Genomic DNA, 15,933 nt, shown 5'->3' on the forward strand with positions numbered 1-15,933 from the left:
CATATTAAAAAATAGTAAAACCAGAGCCTTCCCCTCGCCAGACCCCCTGGACCTCCAACATGCTACCCTCTTTCTCAGCTGGAGGCCTTCTCATGTTGCAACACCATTGTCTTCCCTTGTCATGTAACTGCACTCATCCTTGAGGGCAGGTAGACATCATTTATATATATATAATCCTTAGAAGAGACTCTTGTGTGCTTACCAAACCCTGTTTCCTTTTCCTTCTTGACATTCACCCTGGCTTCCTTTCCCAGCTCTGTTTTGAAAATCACTAGGGCTCAAGCCTTCATTCTACACAACAGAATGTGGGTAAAACTGATGCCCATGCTTCCAAGTCTGGCCCATGAAAACCTCTCTCGCCAGCCTCCATGCCCTCTCTCTCTCCATCTATGTGGCTGGACATGAAGGACCCCAGGACTTGAAATCACAAGGTGGAGGAGACCTGGATCCCTGAGTCACCATGTGGAATGAGCCACCTGTCCAGGAATATCTGTGTTGGCCTGTGTTACTATGTCAAGCCAGGGAAACAGGGATATCTGCTTCAATGGTCAGGCTTCCTCGACTATATCACCCCTGTGTCCCTAGCCTAATGCCTGACATACAATAGGCACTCAAAATGATTTAAGAAATGGCCAAATGACATTTAATTTCCCCAGACAAGTCGTACTCCTGGGGAAGTAGCCAGTTTTCTTTTGTGCCCCTTTGAGTATATCACCTCCTACAACATCAGCCAGGACATTCCTGGCTATGTCTGGAGATATAACATCGAACACACAAAAGGAGAGGAGGTCTAGCCATCGTTAATCCTACATCTTATGTTGCATTTCTGTTTTTAATCCCACAGTGCTGTCCTTATGCCCATCAATAATCATTGTGTTCAAATGTTAGAGAGTGTATGTTAGGGGTGGCTCGATATCATGATCAAAGAGTATGATAAACAAAAACAAAAAAATCCACCAATTTGTTTTCCTTACCAACAACATGCTTATTTTCTATCTGTATTTGTTTTTAAAATGTGACACTATTCTCTTTTTCCCTCAGTATTTTATTCTCTCTTTCTCAGCTATCACACTAATAAGCATGTTATTAAGAGCACTTAGAGGTGAAATTGCAATCTTGGAAAGCTCACTCTCTCTTTCAGGCACCTAGAACCCGCATGAGCAACAAATGGCCAATGTGGTGTAGTCCAAAATAATGGGGCAGCTCCCACTGGCCTGGAATTGTGATGTAAGTACACCTGCTCATGATGAGTGCTAATTCAGGGGGACCCTGTGCACAGGGTGGTAGCAATGACCAGAAGTAGAATAAGAATATTCTGTGCCTATACGTGCTCTTAACATCTCAATGGGAAGACATTCTATTCATTTTTAGGGACTTTTTGTTCTTTGTTGACTCCAACTTCCCACTTTTACTTAAGGTCTTTGTTTATAGCACTCTATCAACAGAAGAAGAGCTAATTATCCCCTTATACTTGTAAGGTTCCAAATTCCATAGACCAAAACACAGACACTTCTCTTTAAGAAGTATGGTACCTGGTTTTGATGAAAGTAGACCTTGCTGGGAAGTTGCTATGTAGCGATTTTCATCTACACATAGAGGTGAGTGGGGGCTCCTTTTCTTAATTTCCCAAAAGACATATTAAGTTGTAGAGCCACCCACACCTCTAGGAGGATTCTTTTCTGATACGCCCAAAAGCCCAGTGCCAGCTAGCAGCCACCCTATTTCTTGGGCTGAAATACGGTAACATGCGATGTTCTGATTTACTTGATTTTTAAGCCTTTGTAAGCTTTATTTCGGATTAAATAGAGACTTGAAAACAGTCAAATGACAGTGGGAAAGGAGGTCCTTTCTACAGTGACACACCTTTAGCTAATGGCTCTACGGTGATGATCTCGCTGCTGTTGCCTCTCCCAGCCGAAGTCACGGCCACAACCCAGACGCTGTACTGACGATTCCGACTCAGGTTAGGAATTCTGTAGGAAAATGAGTCAGGAGAGGCTTCAAACTCGCTGATCACCTGTGAGAGGAGACATAAATGTTCCCACATTCAAGGAGGCAAATGGCACAAATGGATTTCCTAAAGGAATGGTTATTAACATATCATCTATCATAAGAAACCAAAGCCACCATTAGTCCCTCTCTGGGAGGCTGGATTTGCAATATGAATACATATACATCTATCTCCCCATAGTCTACCTTTCTCTATGCACCAGCTTTGACAGCCACCAATCAGTAATATAATCCTTTAAATTAGGGGTCCTTTAAATCTAACCCTTAAATTAGAGTAACAAGAACCAGATTTAGCCTCCTACTGGAAACAACCACAGAACATGCAGGATATATGAAACAACAGTTTCAAAGGCATTGTTCCTCCACTAATGAAGGACGATCATCTCTGAAATACAGGAAACAAATGAGGCAAGACCCACAGTTGGAGGGTGTTTACATTTTTTGAGAGTTTCCAGGCCATGACACAGGGAAGGGAACCCAGGAGGAGCCCAGCAGCTTCCCTGACTTGGGGAGACAGAACTGAGAGACTAGTAGGGAGCTGGAGTTCACAGGACTGAGTACTGGGGAGGAGAGTGCTACACAGAAAGCTCTGGAGAGCTAAAGAGCATCCCACTGGGGTATTCAACTGAGTGGATCTGTGCACACATGTGAGGAACTATCCGAGGCCAGGGAAGAACCACCTGAAAGGATCAGAGGTCACAGCACGCAGCATTTACACAGAATAGTGCCTGTTCCCACCAGACAGAGGGCAAACCCTCAAGATTCATGGGGCATTAGATATAGTACATAAGGGTCTTTCCTCAGTGATGGGCAATAATTAGCCCTAGATTGGACATCACATGGGTATTGCCTAACTAATATTAAAAGCAAGATTCATAAAGATTAAATTGACACTAAGTAACAACTGCATCCCAGAACAAAAGTCAAAAATATTCATAGAAATAAAAATATCCAGTACCCAATAAGGTAAAATTCACAATGTTTGGCATCCAATAAAAAACTTCCAGATATGAACAACGCAAATAGCCATCAACTGATGAATGGATAGACAAAATAAGTTGTATCCATACAACTTATTACTCAATAATAGAAAGGAATGAAGTATTGATACATGCTACGGCTTGGATAAATCTTGGAAACATTATACTTAGTGAAGGAAGCCAATCGCAAAAGACCACATATTTATGATCCCTTTCTAAGAAATGTCCAAAATAAGCAAATGCACAGAGATAGAAGCAGATTAGCTGTTGCTGGGGGCAGGGTAGTGGAGGGAGAGAATGAGAAGAAACTGCTACCGGGTGTGGGGTTTCTTTTTCGGATGATGAAAATGTTCTAAAATTAGATAATGGTGAAGTTTGTGCAGCTCTGTGAATATATTAAAAACGACTGAATCGTACACTCTATAAGCATGAATTTCTTGGTATGTGAATCATACCTCAGAAAAGCTGTTATAAAAAATTCTGGGAAGGTGAAGAAGCAGAAAAACACGACTCATAAAAAAATACACTTCAATCAATCCAAATCGACCCATAATTGACACAGATATTATATCTAGCAGACGAGGCCATTGAAAAGTTATTATAATTGTATTATAGCTATAACTGTATACACTCAAAAATTGAAGTAGATACATGAATGATATAAAAAGACCCAAGTTAAACTTGAAATGAAATTATAATGTGTGAGAAGAAAAAGACACTGGATTAGATTAATAGATTAGTTCTTGTAGAAAAAAAGATTCGTGAACTTGAAGACAGATTAATAGATGAAGCACAGAGAGAAAAGAGAATATATAACTTCAAGGAGCCTTAGTGAGCTATGGGACAACATCAAGCAGCCCAACATAAATAAAACTGGAATCGCTTAAAGGAAGGGACGGATGTAGGACAGAAAAAAATGATTGAGGAACTAGTGGCTGAAAATTTTCCAAATTTGATGAAAACTATAGATCCATAAAGCCAAGAACCTCAGCCATAAAAATATGAAGAAAACCACACCAAGGCACGTCATAATCAAATTGCTCAAAACCAGTGATAAAGAGAAATCCCTAAAAACAGCCAGAGGGGCTGGCCCCACGGTGTAGTAGTTAAGCTCGGCATGCTCCATTTTGGTGGCCCCAGCTTGCAGGTTCGGATCCCGGCACAGACCTACACTACTCATCAGCCATGTTACGGCTGCGTCCCACATACCAAATAGAGGAAGACTGGCACAGATGTTAGCTCAGGGACAATCTTCCTCGGGTTAAAAAAGAGGAGGATTTGCAATGGAGGCTAGCTCAGGGTGAATGTTCCTCAGCAAAAGAAAAAGAAAAAAAAAAAAGCCGCAGAAAAGACACACACGAAGGAACAAAGATGAGGATGCCAGCAGACTTCTTGTCAAAAACTATCCAAGTGCTATTGAATGTCCCCTCCAAATTTATGTGCTGAAACCTAATCCCCAAGGCGATGGATAGGAAGTGGGGCCTTTGGAAGGTGATTAGGCTGTGGGATTAATGCCCTTAGAAAAGAGGCTGCAGAGAGCTCCCTTGTCCCCTTCCATCATGTGAGGAAACCAGTCTGCAACCTGGGAGAGGGCCCTCACCATACCCTGGTCATGCCGGCACCATGATCTAGGGCTTCTAGCCTCCAGAACAAACACAGAAAATTAGCATAAGGAAATGGGAGTGATGCTGTAACAAATACCTAAAAACGCAGAAGCAGCTTTGAATGGGGTAGAGGCTGGAAGAGTTTTGAGGCTGATGTTAGAAAAAAAGCCAATGTTGCCTTGCTAAAGGTGATTCTGGTGAGAGGTCAGAAAGAAAAGAGGAGAGCTGGGGAGAGCCTCCATCTTCTTAGAGAACGCGAATAATGACATACAGAATTGCACCACAGAGAAAAGATGATCCTGGTCACAAAGTGGCAATGAACTTGGCTGAATTGTGTCTGTGTTCCAGTGTTCTGAGGAAGGTGGAATTGCAAGCATGAAATCGGATCCTTAGCTGAGGAGACTTCTAAGCAAAGTGTTGAAAGCGTGGCTTGGTTCCTCTTGACTGACTTTACCGACATAGTAAAATGCAAGAAGAGAGAAATGAATTGAAGAAAGAATGAAGCAAAAAGGAACTAGAAATTAAAAATTTGGAAAATTCTCAGGCTATCCATATTCCCCCAAAAATGAGAAAGCAAATTTGGGGGAGGACACTGGAGGGTGCTGCCTGGCAACCATTTGATCAGGAGATTTGCGTGGGTGTGAACACACGAGCCTAATCAGCCACCCCATGAGAACGCTGCCAGTTTATGGGATAGAACCAAGGCAGGCTGTTGAACTCAGATTCTACAAGGCAGGACCACAAAGCTATTTGGCTGTGAACTTGTGTTATTCTTCAAGAAAAGGGAAGAATGGCTCTGAAGGACATTCAGAGATCAGCAGGATCACCACCTTTGTAATTGAAGCTTTGGGGGCGGGGACCCCCCTGGAGCTGTGGCCATCAAACGCCCACCTGGCAGATCCCTGGGGTCTACTCTGATGAAGAGAACCACCGCCTGGGTGGGGTCCCTGCAGAGGGCCCCAGTACGGGCACAGCCGCACTCAGCAGTGGCGGTGATGTTGTAATCCTACTGGGCCTGGAGGATGCAGCATTAAACCTACGAAGACTATTCTTGTGCCTTAAGATCCAATGGAGTTTGCCTTGCTAAGTTTCGGACTTCCTTGGAAGCCATCACCCCTTGTTTCTTTCCTTTTTCTCCCTTTTGGATTGGGAATGTCTACCCTGTGCCTGTCCCGCCATTGTACTTTGGAAGCACGTAACTTGTCTTCTTCACAGGTTCACAGCTGGAGAGCAATTTGCCTCCGGATGAGTTGTACCTTGAGTCTCACCCATATCTGACTTAGATGACATTTAAATGAGTCTTTGGACTTTAGACTTCAGACTTAATGCTAGAATGAGTTAAGACTTACGGTACTATTGGGATGGAATGAATGGATTTTTGCATGTAAAAAGGAGGTGAATTTCGAGGATCCAGGGGCAGAATGGTACGGTCTGAATGTTTGTGTCTTCCTCCAGATTCACAGGTTGAAGCCCAAATCCTTCCTGTGATGGTTTAGGAGGTGTGGTCTTGTCATGGAGGTGATTAGGTCATAAGGGTGGAGCCCTCACAAATGGGATTAGTGCCTTATAAGGGAATGAAGACACCAGAACTCTCTCTCTCTACCAAGTGAAGATACAACAAAAAGCCAGGAAGTGGGTTCTCACCAGACTCTAGACCTCCTAGCACCGTGACCTGGGAGTTCCCAGCCTCCAGAACTGTGAGAAATAAATGTGTGTGGTTTAAGCCTCCCCCTGTGGTATTTGTTATAAAAGCCCAAGCTGACTAAGACAAGGAAACGAAGGTACGGACCCAGTCAGTGAGTCACTGAGGTCATGATGCCAGCCGAGGGTGGACAGAGGCTCAAGCTCGGTGCTTCCACTCTCAAGTCCAGTGCTGTTTCCTCACACTCCATGCTGCCAATTATGAGCGGCCGAGCACAGGAAGGACTTATTTCTACCCCTGCGAGCTGTTAAGTAAACCTTAGGAGGTCAGCAGGCTGCATAAAAAGCAAGACCAGCTGTGCAATTAAATAAGGGACGTAAATGTTAACTATACATCTTAATCGTCATACATCCTATGCTCCCTCACAATCACGTCAGAGAATTGCCCATTGTCAAATATTTAACTTACAGGTACACAGTGTCAGGTGATTAAAGGGAGACTACAGGGTCCTTGCACAGATTCTTCAGGTGTGCACATATACATTAGTGTGCACACGTGCATCTGTGTGCACACATCTGTACTCTCCCTCCTCCCTCCACCGCCCACACCAGTCCTCTCTCATCTTCAGAAAATCATGGGAAAATTAATGCCTCCAGAATTTCAGAGGGAATTTGGCTTGCCTCCTGGCAAACTGAGGAAATAATCCCAAGACTGTGTGTACTTGCATTCTGCCATGTTCCAAGGCTACGTTGTTGCCAAATTAATTTTACAAAGCTTAATGATGTGCAAAGTGTAACAACTGCATTAACAGAGCATTAAAATGTATTTACAAATTTAGGATTTCCTGTGAAGAGTACATAGCTTTTAGTTGAAACTCAACAAGTATCCTGTCTATAAGGTGCCATTGGTCCTTGACTATCACTAAAACATGTATTTTATTTAATTTTTACCTGCAACATGAAGCATGGCTAAAATCAAAGGTAAAAATATGATTTCCTATGCAAAAATGTTTGTTCACTATTTATATGGAAGATTAACCAAGAGCTGAAGTAAAAGGTTTATTTATAGAAAATTCCTCCAGTTGGAATGATGTTTCTCTATAGATTAGGTTGGAACGGAATAGTCAAGCTGTTCAAGGTTCTTAATGTTTATTTGGGAAAGTCAGTTGCACTGGCGTTGCCACCCTTTGATGCCACTGCATTCCCCTGATGACTGCCATAATTAGGCACTTTTTTTCTGGTCTCAGCAGAAGGGCAAGCAGAAAGTTGCCAGCTGCACAACTTAAGCAATCGAAGAGTTGATATGTTTTCTTTGTAATATATGTCACTGGATATTAAATGTGACTTTTCCTATTGTCTTGAAGTTTTAGCAATGGCCTTAAAAGGTGAGAATAGTGCCGAAGATGCCAGTACCTTTTCTCCTAACAAGAAACATGAGATCACATACGCAGGGCTTTCTGGTTCTGAGGCTTTGCCCATCAGCATCTCTGGGCCCCATAAGAGGCTGAGTCAGGAATAAGGACTTTTCTGTTGAGAGAGGTCTGTGTGCCTTCCCACCTAGGGGTGAGAGGGGTCTTTGAGCTCCAAGAAAACCACTCAGAGATCTTGGAGTCTGGAAGGACATAGAGATTGGCAAGTGAGTCACAGCTGAGAAGGCTAAGGCTAGCCATAATGGCAAAGGATAGCCCTGCTCACAATGGGAGAGAAGGCTGTGCTGGGGCTGGCTGGGGTAAGGATGCTTACACACGGACCCCACGGGAGAGAGCAAGACTGGATGCCTCAAAAGGGAAGTCCGTAGGCACGAAGTAGCTCCTATACAAGGGTGTATTGCAAATTATATAACATTTATTTTAAACAGCATCACTTATCTATAGATAGTGCATAATTCAACTATTAACAATTTCAAGGGGTGGCAACAGGTGAGAAAAAAAGAGCTAAATGGGAAAAAAATGAGTCAAGCTCATTCAGGGTAGTGAAGCAAGTCCATTTGATTAAATCCTTTTCCTTAATGCTCAGCCAAAAATGCTTGCTCTGAGAAAGAGGGAGCATGAATATTGTTTCCTTATGAAACATTTTCCTCAATATTTTATATGAAATATAGTAGTATTGATTATGTCTATGTTTCATTAATCGTCTTTTTATTGGACATCAGATATTCCAACACAACGATCCAATAGTGTTTAAGCTGACTTGCTGATTTCACATGCATTTCATTATATGACACTCCCTCCTAAATACTGAGAATGTTCGATGAGAAGGGATGGATTTTATTTCCAAATTTCTCCCAATACTTCAGCTAGGTCAACACATCACAGACTTTGAAGTATTAATGGAGCGTGGAGGGAATAAAAAGTGACAGAGGAGAGCTTGACTCTCAAGGGCAACAAAACATGAAATTGCAGCATAAGAGAAGCAAACTCCCACTTTCTTAGAGATTAAGGAATCAAATGCGGCAAAGGAAGAAATTTGTGGGGAGGGGAGAAAGACACATTTTTCCGTATTGAAATATCTAAATGTTTAATTTCCTTCTAGAACTGCAACTCTCTAGACTTATTGTCTTCAAAATTAAGACAGAGACATTAGCCATTCAAGAAGAATTTATTATGCTTAAAATGTGAATTAATCTTGAATAGATTACATAATTGGGCTAACCATTTATTTTAAGGGAAGACTTAAGAGTTAACTTCATGACCTACGGAAACACAGAAACAATCAACATTAAGGAAGTTCTGCTGCCAGGCATATCACTTGCATAAGCATGGGTTTTGGTGGGGAATTCTGCCCTGCAGCTCATTTTTGATTCTTCTCTGTGCTGGCATGATGGAATAGACAGGAAATTTACAGACTGGAGTTGTCATTCTTCTGTGCCTATCATGAACTCCTGTTAGCCATTTGAGATAAAAAAGTCTGTTCTTCCTCATCTAAAATGTTTTGAACGTGTTGATTCTGTCAGCATCCAGAGTTGACCTAACATTTATTATTAATTAATCACTCTCGATTGAAATGGCTTCTAAGTGGCAGCCAGTTATTTATTTCTTGGTCCATCAGAGATTGTGAAGTAATAAGAGCAGGTTCTTCTCTCTAGCTGATGTCACCTAACAGGGATAATCCACAGAGTTCTTGAGGAAAGACTTTGGTTTTCTGTTTGAGGCATACAATTAAGATATAGAATATTTATGTAGTTTATCCATTGGGCTATCACAAATACTGTGTTTGCAAATGGAATGTTCATGGTTTTATTGTAGGAGGTAGTTGGAGGGTCACGCCGACACCACCACAGTGGGAATATGGAGGCCCATGACTGATGAGGGATAACGAGATGTCTAGGACACCTGGGGCCAGCCTCATAAACTTGCTGGACTACAGATCCCTCCTTTGGATTACGGTAAGAAAATTTATGCGAAAGATCCTAACGTCACACCTAGTCATAAGAAACGCTCAAAAACAGTTGCTGAGTTTGAATTCACAGGCATTTACTGAATTCAACTCCAGTGTGTAGATTATAAGGTAAGGTCCCTCCCCAAGGACCAAGATATGATCATGGCATGGCAAATGGAAGGTTAATTAAAATGAGGCATGGTGGGATTCCAACAAATTCTTACTAAAATCTAGAAATTAAATCCCTTGCGTTCCTTTTCTAACACTATCACTGTCATAGTTGAGGACATGGATTAATATTTGCAAAATGCCTAGGAAAGTAAATGGAAACTTCATGCGTTTCATTAAAAAAATATTTAGAGCAAGTTTTTACAAGACTTCTGACATGTTTGCCTTCCTAAAATTGTACCCAGAATGGAAAATTCAGCTGATGGTATAAACTTTGTGACACCCAAGCCACGCAGCTCATTTCCACTGTTCCACATTTCTGCTCGATTGCCTTGGGTCTGGCGGATGGAGTCATGGATTTTTAAGGAACTGGACAGTAGACTTGTCAAAAGAATGTAAGCGTTGCTGGAAGGTTACTCTCCCAGGGCTTCAGTGTGACCCCACAAAAAGCCTGCGAACAGTGTCTTCCAGACCTACTTTCATTCCAGAATGATTTCTGCCTTGTGGTGCTGGTGTAATATTCTTCCTCATGTTTAAGATACTTTTTAAACAGTAAATAAGATAAAATTAGCCACAATGAGCTACTTCAAGTGCTCTTTAGTAATTTCTATAAAACTGGATGTTTACCCAATAATGGGCAAATCCCTCTTGCTATTTAGCTCAATGGATGAACTTGTAAAGCCTTGTAAGCTTTCTTTAATCCCCTCAATCTGGTGCCATATTTGCCCTTTATTTATACGTGCTTTAGGGTCTTTATCTCTATTCCGCTTTGGATTATGCTCTTCATGCTCTTACCATCTCTCTTCCTGCTGGGTGGAGTTCAGACTCTCTGAGCGGACATTCCTCACCCCTCCCTCCACTTATTCCCCAGGGATCCAGCGTTGGGACCCACTAACCACCAGCTGGAATGGACTGTGGAAATGCCTGCTGTACTAAGTGAGTTTAATAAGGACCTAGAAGTTATTTGAATACAATGGGGAAAAAAATGTGTAGAGAATGACCATGGAGTCGCAGGCTGTTCAGTGTGTCTGTCAGATATAAAAAGAATTCCACTTTAAAGAATTTCAATTAATCTTTTACTGAAAATTCTATCAAAGAAATGTGGTGCTTTAATATCTAATTATTAACAGGCAGTTAAAAAAACACTTGAATGCTCTGATTTTGTAGATAGAATGCTCACAGTAGTGATTAAAAATACCTCCCCCCAAACGGAATAAACCAAATGGACCGCTCTCTTAATTACAGAGCAACAACACTTTCAGAGCATATAAAATCTTTCTGTTTAGCGGCAGAGAAGTGGTCTGGATTACATTAAGAAGAAGCAGTTAGCTGGATCAGTTTAAGATTTGCCTCTGTTGTTTAAATTCCTACGTAGAATACATTTGGATCCTATTTCCATTTTATTTCACTATTTTCATCTCTGAAAGGAGAAAATATGGCACAAAGCCCTTCCTAAAAGGCTAGACTGGGACGGCCAGCGCTTATAGAAAGATAGCATCCTTGTTTCATCCGGTCAGTGTTAGTGGCTTCCTCTGACTTTACTGAGATCGCTGTAGCTGCTATTGGCTATGTATGACTATGGCTACTTTTAAAAAAGCTTTCCAAACAAAATATATCATCTTTTGGCTTCCAAATATAAAAATTATTGTTATAATGTTTTGCAAGTGAATGAAAGTTGATATCCAGAAAAGGCAGGAAAGAAACTAGTATCTCCATGTTATTATTTAGAATCAGGGCACTGTCCAATTTACCAGACTGGCACTACAGGATTCTTATATTTCCCAGGCTCTTTCTAACAAAACCACCTCTATTTACTACAATTTTGGATCATGCCTTCTCTGTTGTCATACCATCTGCCATACTTGATTGCCATCATCTATTCAACACATTCCACACAAAAGAACTAGTTTAGCATCTTATAACTTCTCACATATAAGAAAGAAATTAGTGAGAAAAGCTCTTCTTTATCAAAAAATAATATATGCACAACATACATTATTGGAAAAAATAGCTATTTTCCACGGTCTTAATTGAAAAGGATTTAAAGCCATTTATTTCCCTAAATAGTACCACATGTCTGTGTCAGTCCAAATCAAAAAGATAAGATGTTTTCAAAGCTGGAATCTTTCAAAGGCTCCAAAAGTGGTTGATCAAAATGGCATTTTAATCTGTGGCTCCTTGGAAAGCAGTAAGCAGCATTGGAGAAGCACGTTCAGAGGGGCATATACTCCAGTCTAGTCTGAATGAGTGCCATCTCGAAGCCAGAATACTTATTGGCAATTTATCTGCACAATTGGGCAGGCTATCTTGTGGGACTGAGCTTCAAAAGAGATTTCCAGGGCTTGTTTCTGTACAGAGATTCTATTTGAATATATGCTTCTGTTTTCCTCTGCTCCATAAAGTAAAAAATTGGGCTCAGGATTTTAAAGCTTTCTCCCGACCTTAGAGTATGTGTCACCTGCATTTTGACCAACTATAGCAACTGGACAGCATCACTGGATGGCAATGAAATTGAATGATTACTGAGGAAATTGAATGAATACTAAAATATGTATTCAACAGAAAGATCGAGCAGTTATTGGCTGGTTCATTGAGGATAGGTAAAAGGAGAATGAAGACGACTTTTAAAGGACTAGATTATAAAAGATAACATGCTCCTCCCACTCCCCAAAAGGATCAAATTCTAACAAACAGATGTAAATTGCAGCATAAAAAATTTAAAGTTGCTTTAGAACAATATTTCATCAGAATTGGCTTTGAAATTCTGAGGTATTTCCAAGGAAGCTTCAAGAATATACTTCCCAAGAGATTTTATAAAACCAGAATTGGTTTTCATAGGTCTGGGATGTGTAGATCTCGCTCTGTCTCAAGGAGACTTTTCTAGGCCTTTTTATCCCAGCCATGTGATTGTACGAGACCATGTTGAGTACTCTGGTGCAATGTGGTTGAGTACAAGAGCACTAATACATGGCCACCACACACAAGTACACAACAAAGCTCTGATGAACAGGAAATTAAATACACATGTGTAAACGGAACAGGACTGTGCATTCTTATGCCAACTGTTGGCATTTCTATAATTTCTAGCTTTGCTGTTACAGAAAGAAGAGACCCACCATTGGGTCATTTAGATAGAACTAAGAAAGAATGGCTGTCACGTCAGTGATTTAAAAGCATAGGGCTGAGACAGAGAAAGACAAACACCGTATGATTTCACTCATATGTAGACTATAAACAAACTTATGGACAAAGAGAAGAATGTAGTGGTTACCAAGGGGAAGGGGAGTGGAGGGTGGGCACAGGGGACAAAATGGCACACTTATATGGTGTGTGACAAATATTAACATACAACTGAAATTTCACAATGTTATAAGCTGTTATGACCACAATAAAAGAAAAAAAGATAAACCATGAAGACACTTAAAAAAAAAAAAAGGGCTAGCCCCATGGCCAAGTGGTTAAGTTCACGCGCTCCACTTCAGCGCCCCAGTGTTTCACTGGTTTGGATCCTGGGTGTGGACCTAGCACCGCTCATCAAGCCATGCTGAGGTGGCGTCCCACATAGAAGAACTAGAAGGACCTACAACTAGAATATACAACTATGCACTGGGGGGCTTTGGGGAGAAGAAGAAAAAAAGAGGAAGATTGGCAACAGATGTTAGTGCAGGGTCAATCTTAAAATAAATAAATAAATAAATAAAATAAAAGCAAAGGCATTTTATCTAACTCCTTCTGGGATAGAAAGCATCCCAAAGTGTATAACACACTTTCCTGCCTTATTAAGTAGAAACTTCATTATACAGCTTAACCTCTGTTGGATGACTCCCAGTCATCATCCATAAAATTTAATTCAACACAACATTTGCTGAACATCCACTATGTCAGCATAATACTAGATTTTCTGAAGGCATAACAGTGACTAGCTGTGGTTCCTGCGCTGAGGAAACTGATTCTAGGGGCTCAACCATGTCCCCGTCTCACGATAATGCGAGATATTATGGTTACACCAAAGGGACGTTAGCGATCAACGCCGAGGATCCTTGAAGTGAGATGGGGCCACCTTCCCAAGGAAGGCAGTAGGCGTCAGAGTGAAGAGCCCAGACCCCGAGCTCAGAAACCTGTGGTTTGCAGACTCTGTCTTTTCCTTGCTGAGCTGTGTGGTCCTGGCCAAATTGCACAGTCTCCGTTTCAGTACCAGTCCAGTGAAGATAATAATAACAACCTCTTCTGCATAAGGTCGTCATCAGAATTAACTGTTGAAAAACAGCATTTTGAAAAATGTGAGTCATGAAAGCAATTTACTGGGTCATGACAATCGCTTAAAAAATAAAATAGAGGAGAAAAAAACCCCAAAAGAACAGAAAATATCAGAATGCCTCACGTGTAGTAAGTGTAAGTTTTGTTTACGAAGCTTTTGTTGTGCACGTCCTGGATTGTGATTATAAAATCTATTTCCTATTGTGAGCCATGAAAAAACAAGTTTGGAAACCACAGGGATAAAGCATTTAGCAGATGGGACTAGAACACATTTTGAGGAAGTGCTCAAAAATGGTGGAATAAATAATATAGCATTTAAGTTAAGCCTTAAGAATAAACATTTTTACATAAGAAGATGAGGGGGAAAAGGGAAGGAGGACCCAATACAGACACACACTCACGGGCACACACAAACACACACACACGACACCTGGCGTAGTTGAGAGACCAGATGGGGGCAGTTTGGTAGAGTATGAGACTGGAAAGGAATTGGAGCCGGATTGTGGAAATCTGTACCGATCATATTGAGGATTTTGGATTTTAATTTTTTTAGGTAAAAGGGGAGAAGTCAAGAAATTTGCACAAGGGAGTGATAGGATCAGACCAAGAATTTGAAAGAATACTTATGGCCGTGATGCAGACAATGGACTGGGAGCTGAGACAGGTATTGGAACGGCTTCTGACCCAGTTTTGGTTCCCCAGGCGAGGACTTGAACCAAGGCAATGGCAGTGGGCATGAAAGAAACGGGGAGGATTAAAAAGACTTTGCAGAGAGAGAATCCTCATGACTGGATGTCATTTTGCAGATGCTATTTCCTCTGATCATAATATCCTCTCATCAAGTAAAATTCCCCTCCTGCAAGCTAGGGCTTTATATATGTCCCAAGAAACCATCTCTGACCCTATTGTTTGAGTAACACCCCCATCGCCCGTGTTCCTGTGTCATCCTCTGCTGTGCATTCCACTCTTGTGACCTTTGCCACCTCACATAGAACATAATGATCTCTGATATTATCTGCCCTCCTCAAGTTAGGAACTCCTTAAAGAAACACACTCTGCCCTTTGTCACAGCAGTCCCACGGTAGTCATTAGAGCCGGTCTCTATTCTGGTTTGCCGTCTGCGGGGTGCATGTTAAGGTTGTACTTCCTGTTCCCTTGTGGTTGGGTGAGGCCATGTGACAAATGAGGGCCAATTTAATGTCTACAGCAGACCCTCCAAAGACTTCTTCCCCTCTGCCATAAAACTCTCGTGGGTCCTTCTTGGAGTGAAGGTAAGTTGGAGCAGTTATCACAACTCACAGTGGACGCGAATGTGAAAGAAACAAAAACTGTCTGTGTAAATCCCTGAGACTTTAGGCTTCCTTGTTTTGCTGCATAACTCAGCCTCTCCCCACTGACGCACCTTGGAAGCTGGCTCAGTGTCTAGCTGAGAGTACTGCTCTACATAGATTTGCTGTGCAAATGAAGAAAAGATTTGGTAGCCAATCAGATAACGAGTGGAGAAGAAGAAAGGCATCAAAGGTAACCTTAAGGCTTTTGGTCAGAGGACAAAGGATATTGTTAGATCGTTAGCTCAGCTGGGAAACAGGAAGAGAAGTGGGGCAAGAGCGAATTTGGCTCTGGAGTGGTGGGACGTGAAGTGGGACGTGAGGGACTGGTGGGGTCTCCATGAGGACTGATTGGTTCTCTAAGATTGTCAAGATTAGGGATAAAAATTTTGTGCTCCTTAACTTTAGATGCCAGTTAAATTATGAGAATAGATTCAATGAGCCATGGAGATAGTAAAGAACATGTAAAGAGAATAAAGGAGGAACAGTGAAAAATGCCTACATTTAAGGGTAGGGGTCAAAGGTGAGGGAGCAACAAAAGAGAAAGAATAAAAGGGTAATGGAAGC

At 41.5% G+C, this 15,933-nt stretch overlaps 1 protein-coding gene and 1 long non-coding RNA gene across 7 annotated transcripts in view; one reads left to right on the forward strand and one right to left on the reverse strand.

Moving 5' to 3' along the window:
- Positions 1 to 15,933, reverse strand: part of DSCAM (DS cell adhesion molecule) — a 695,956-nt gene that overhangs the window by 62,444 nt on the left and 617,579 nt on the right. For all 6 annotated transcript variants that reach the window (XR_011534071.1, XM_008538164.2, XM_070598081.1 and 3 more), the window contains one exon: positions 1,864 to 2,017. Coding sequence is in view for 5 of the 6 variants with exons in the window: in XM_008538164.2 (XP_008536386.1) it covers positions 1,864 to 2,017 (154 nt within the window). In the remaining variant the exon portion in view is untranslated. The remainder of the gene's footprint in view (positions 1 to 1,863; positions 2,018 to 15,933) is intronic.
- Positions 1,484 to 14,817, forward strand: LOC139079976 (uncharacterized). The gene is made up of 4 exons (XR_011534073.1): positions 1,484 to 1,598; positions 9,481 to 9,620; positions 10,653 to 10,717; positions 14,592 to 14,817. It is a non-coding gene; the product is annotated as an uncharacterized lncRNA (long non-coding RNA).

Source organism: Equus przewalskii, chromosome 27 (assembly GCF_037783145.1).
Source record: "Equus przewalskii isolate Varuska chromosome 27, EquPr2, whole genome shotgun sequence".
In the NCBI taxonomy this organism is placed as follows: domain Eukaryota; kingdom Metazoa; phylum Chordata; class Mammalia; order Perissodactyla; family Equidae; genus Equus; species Equus przewalskii.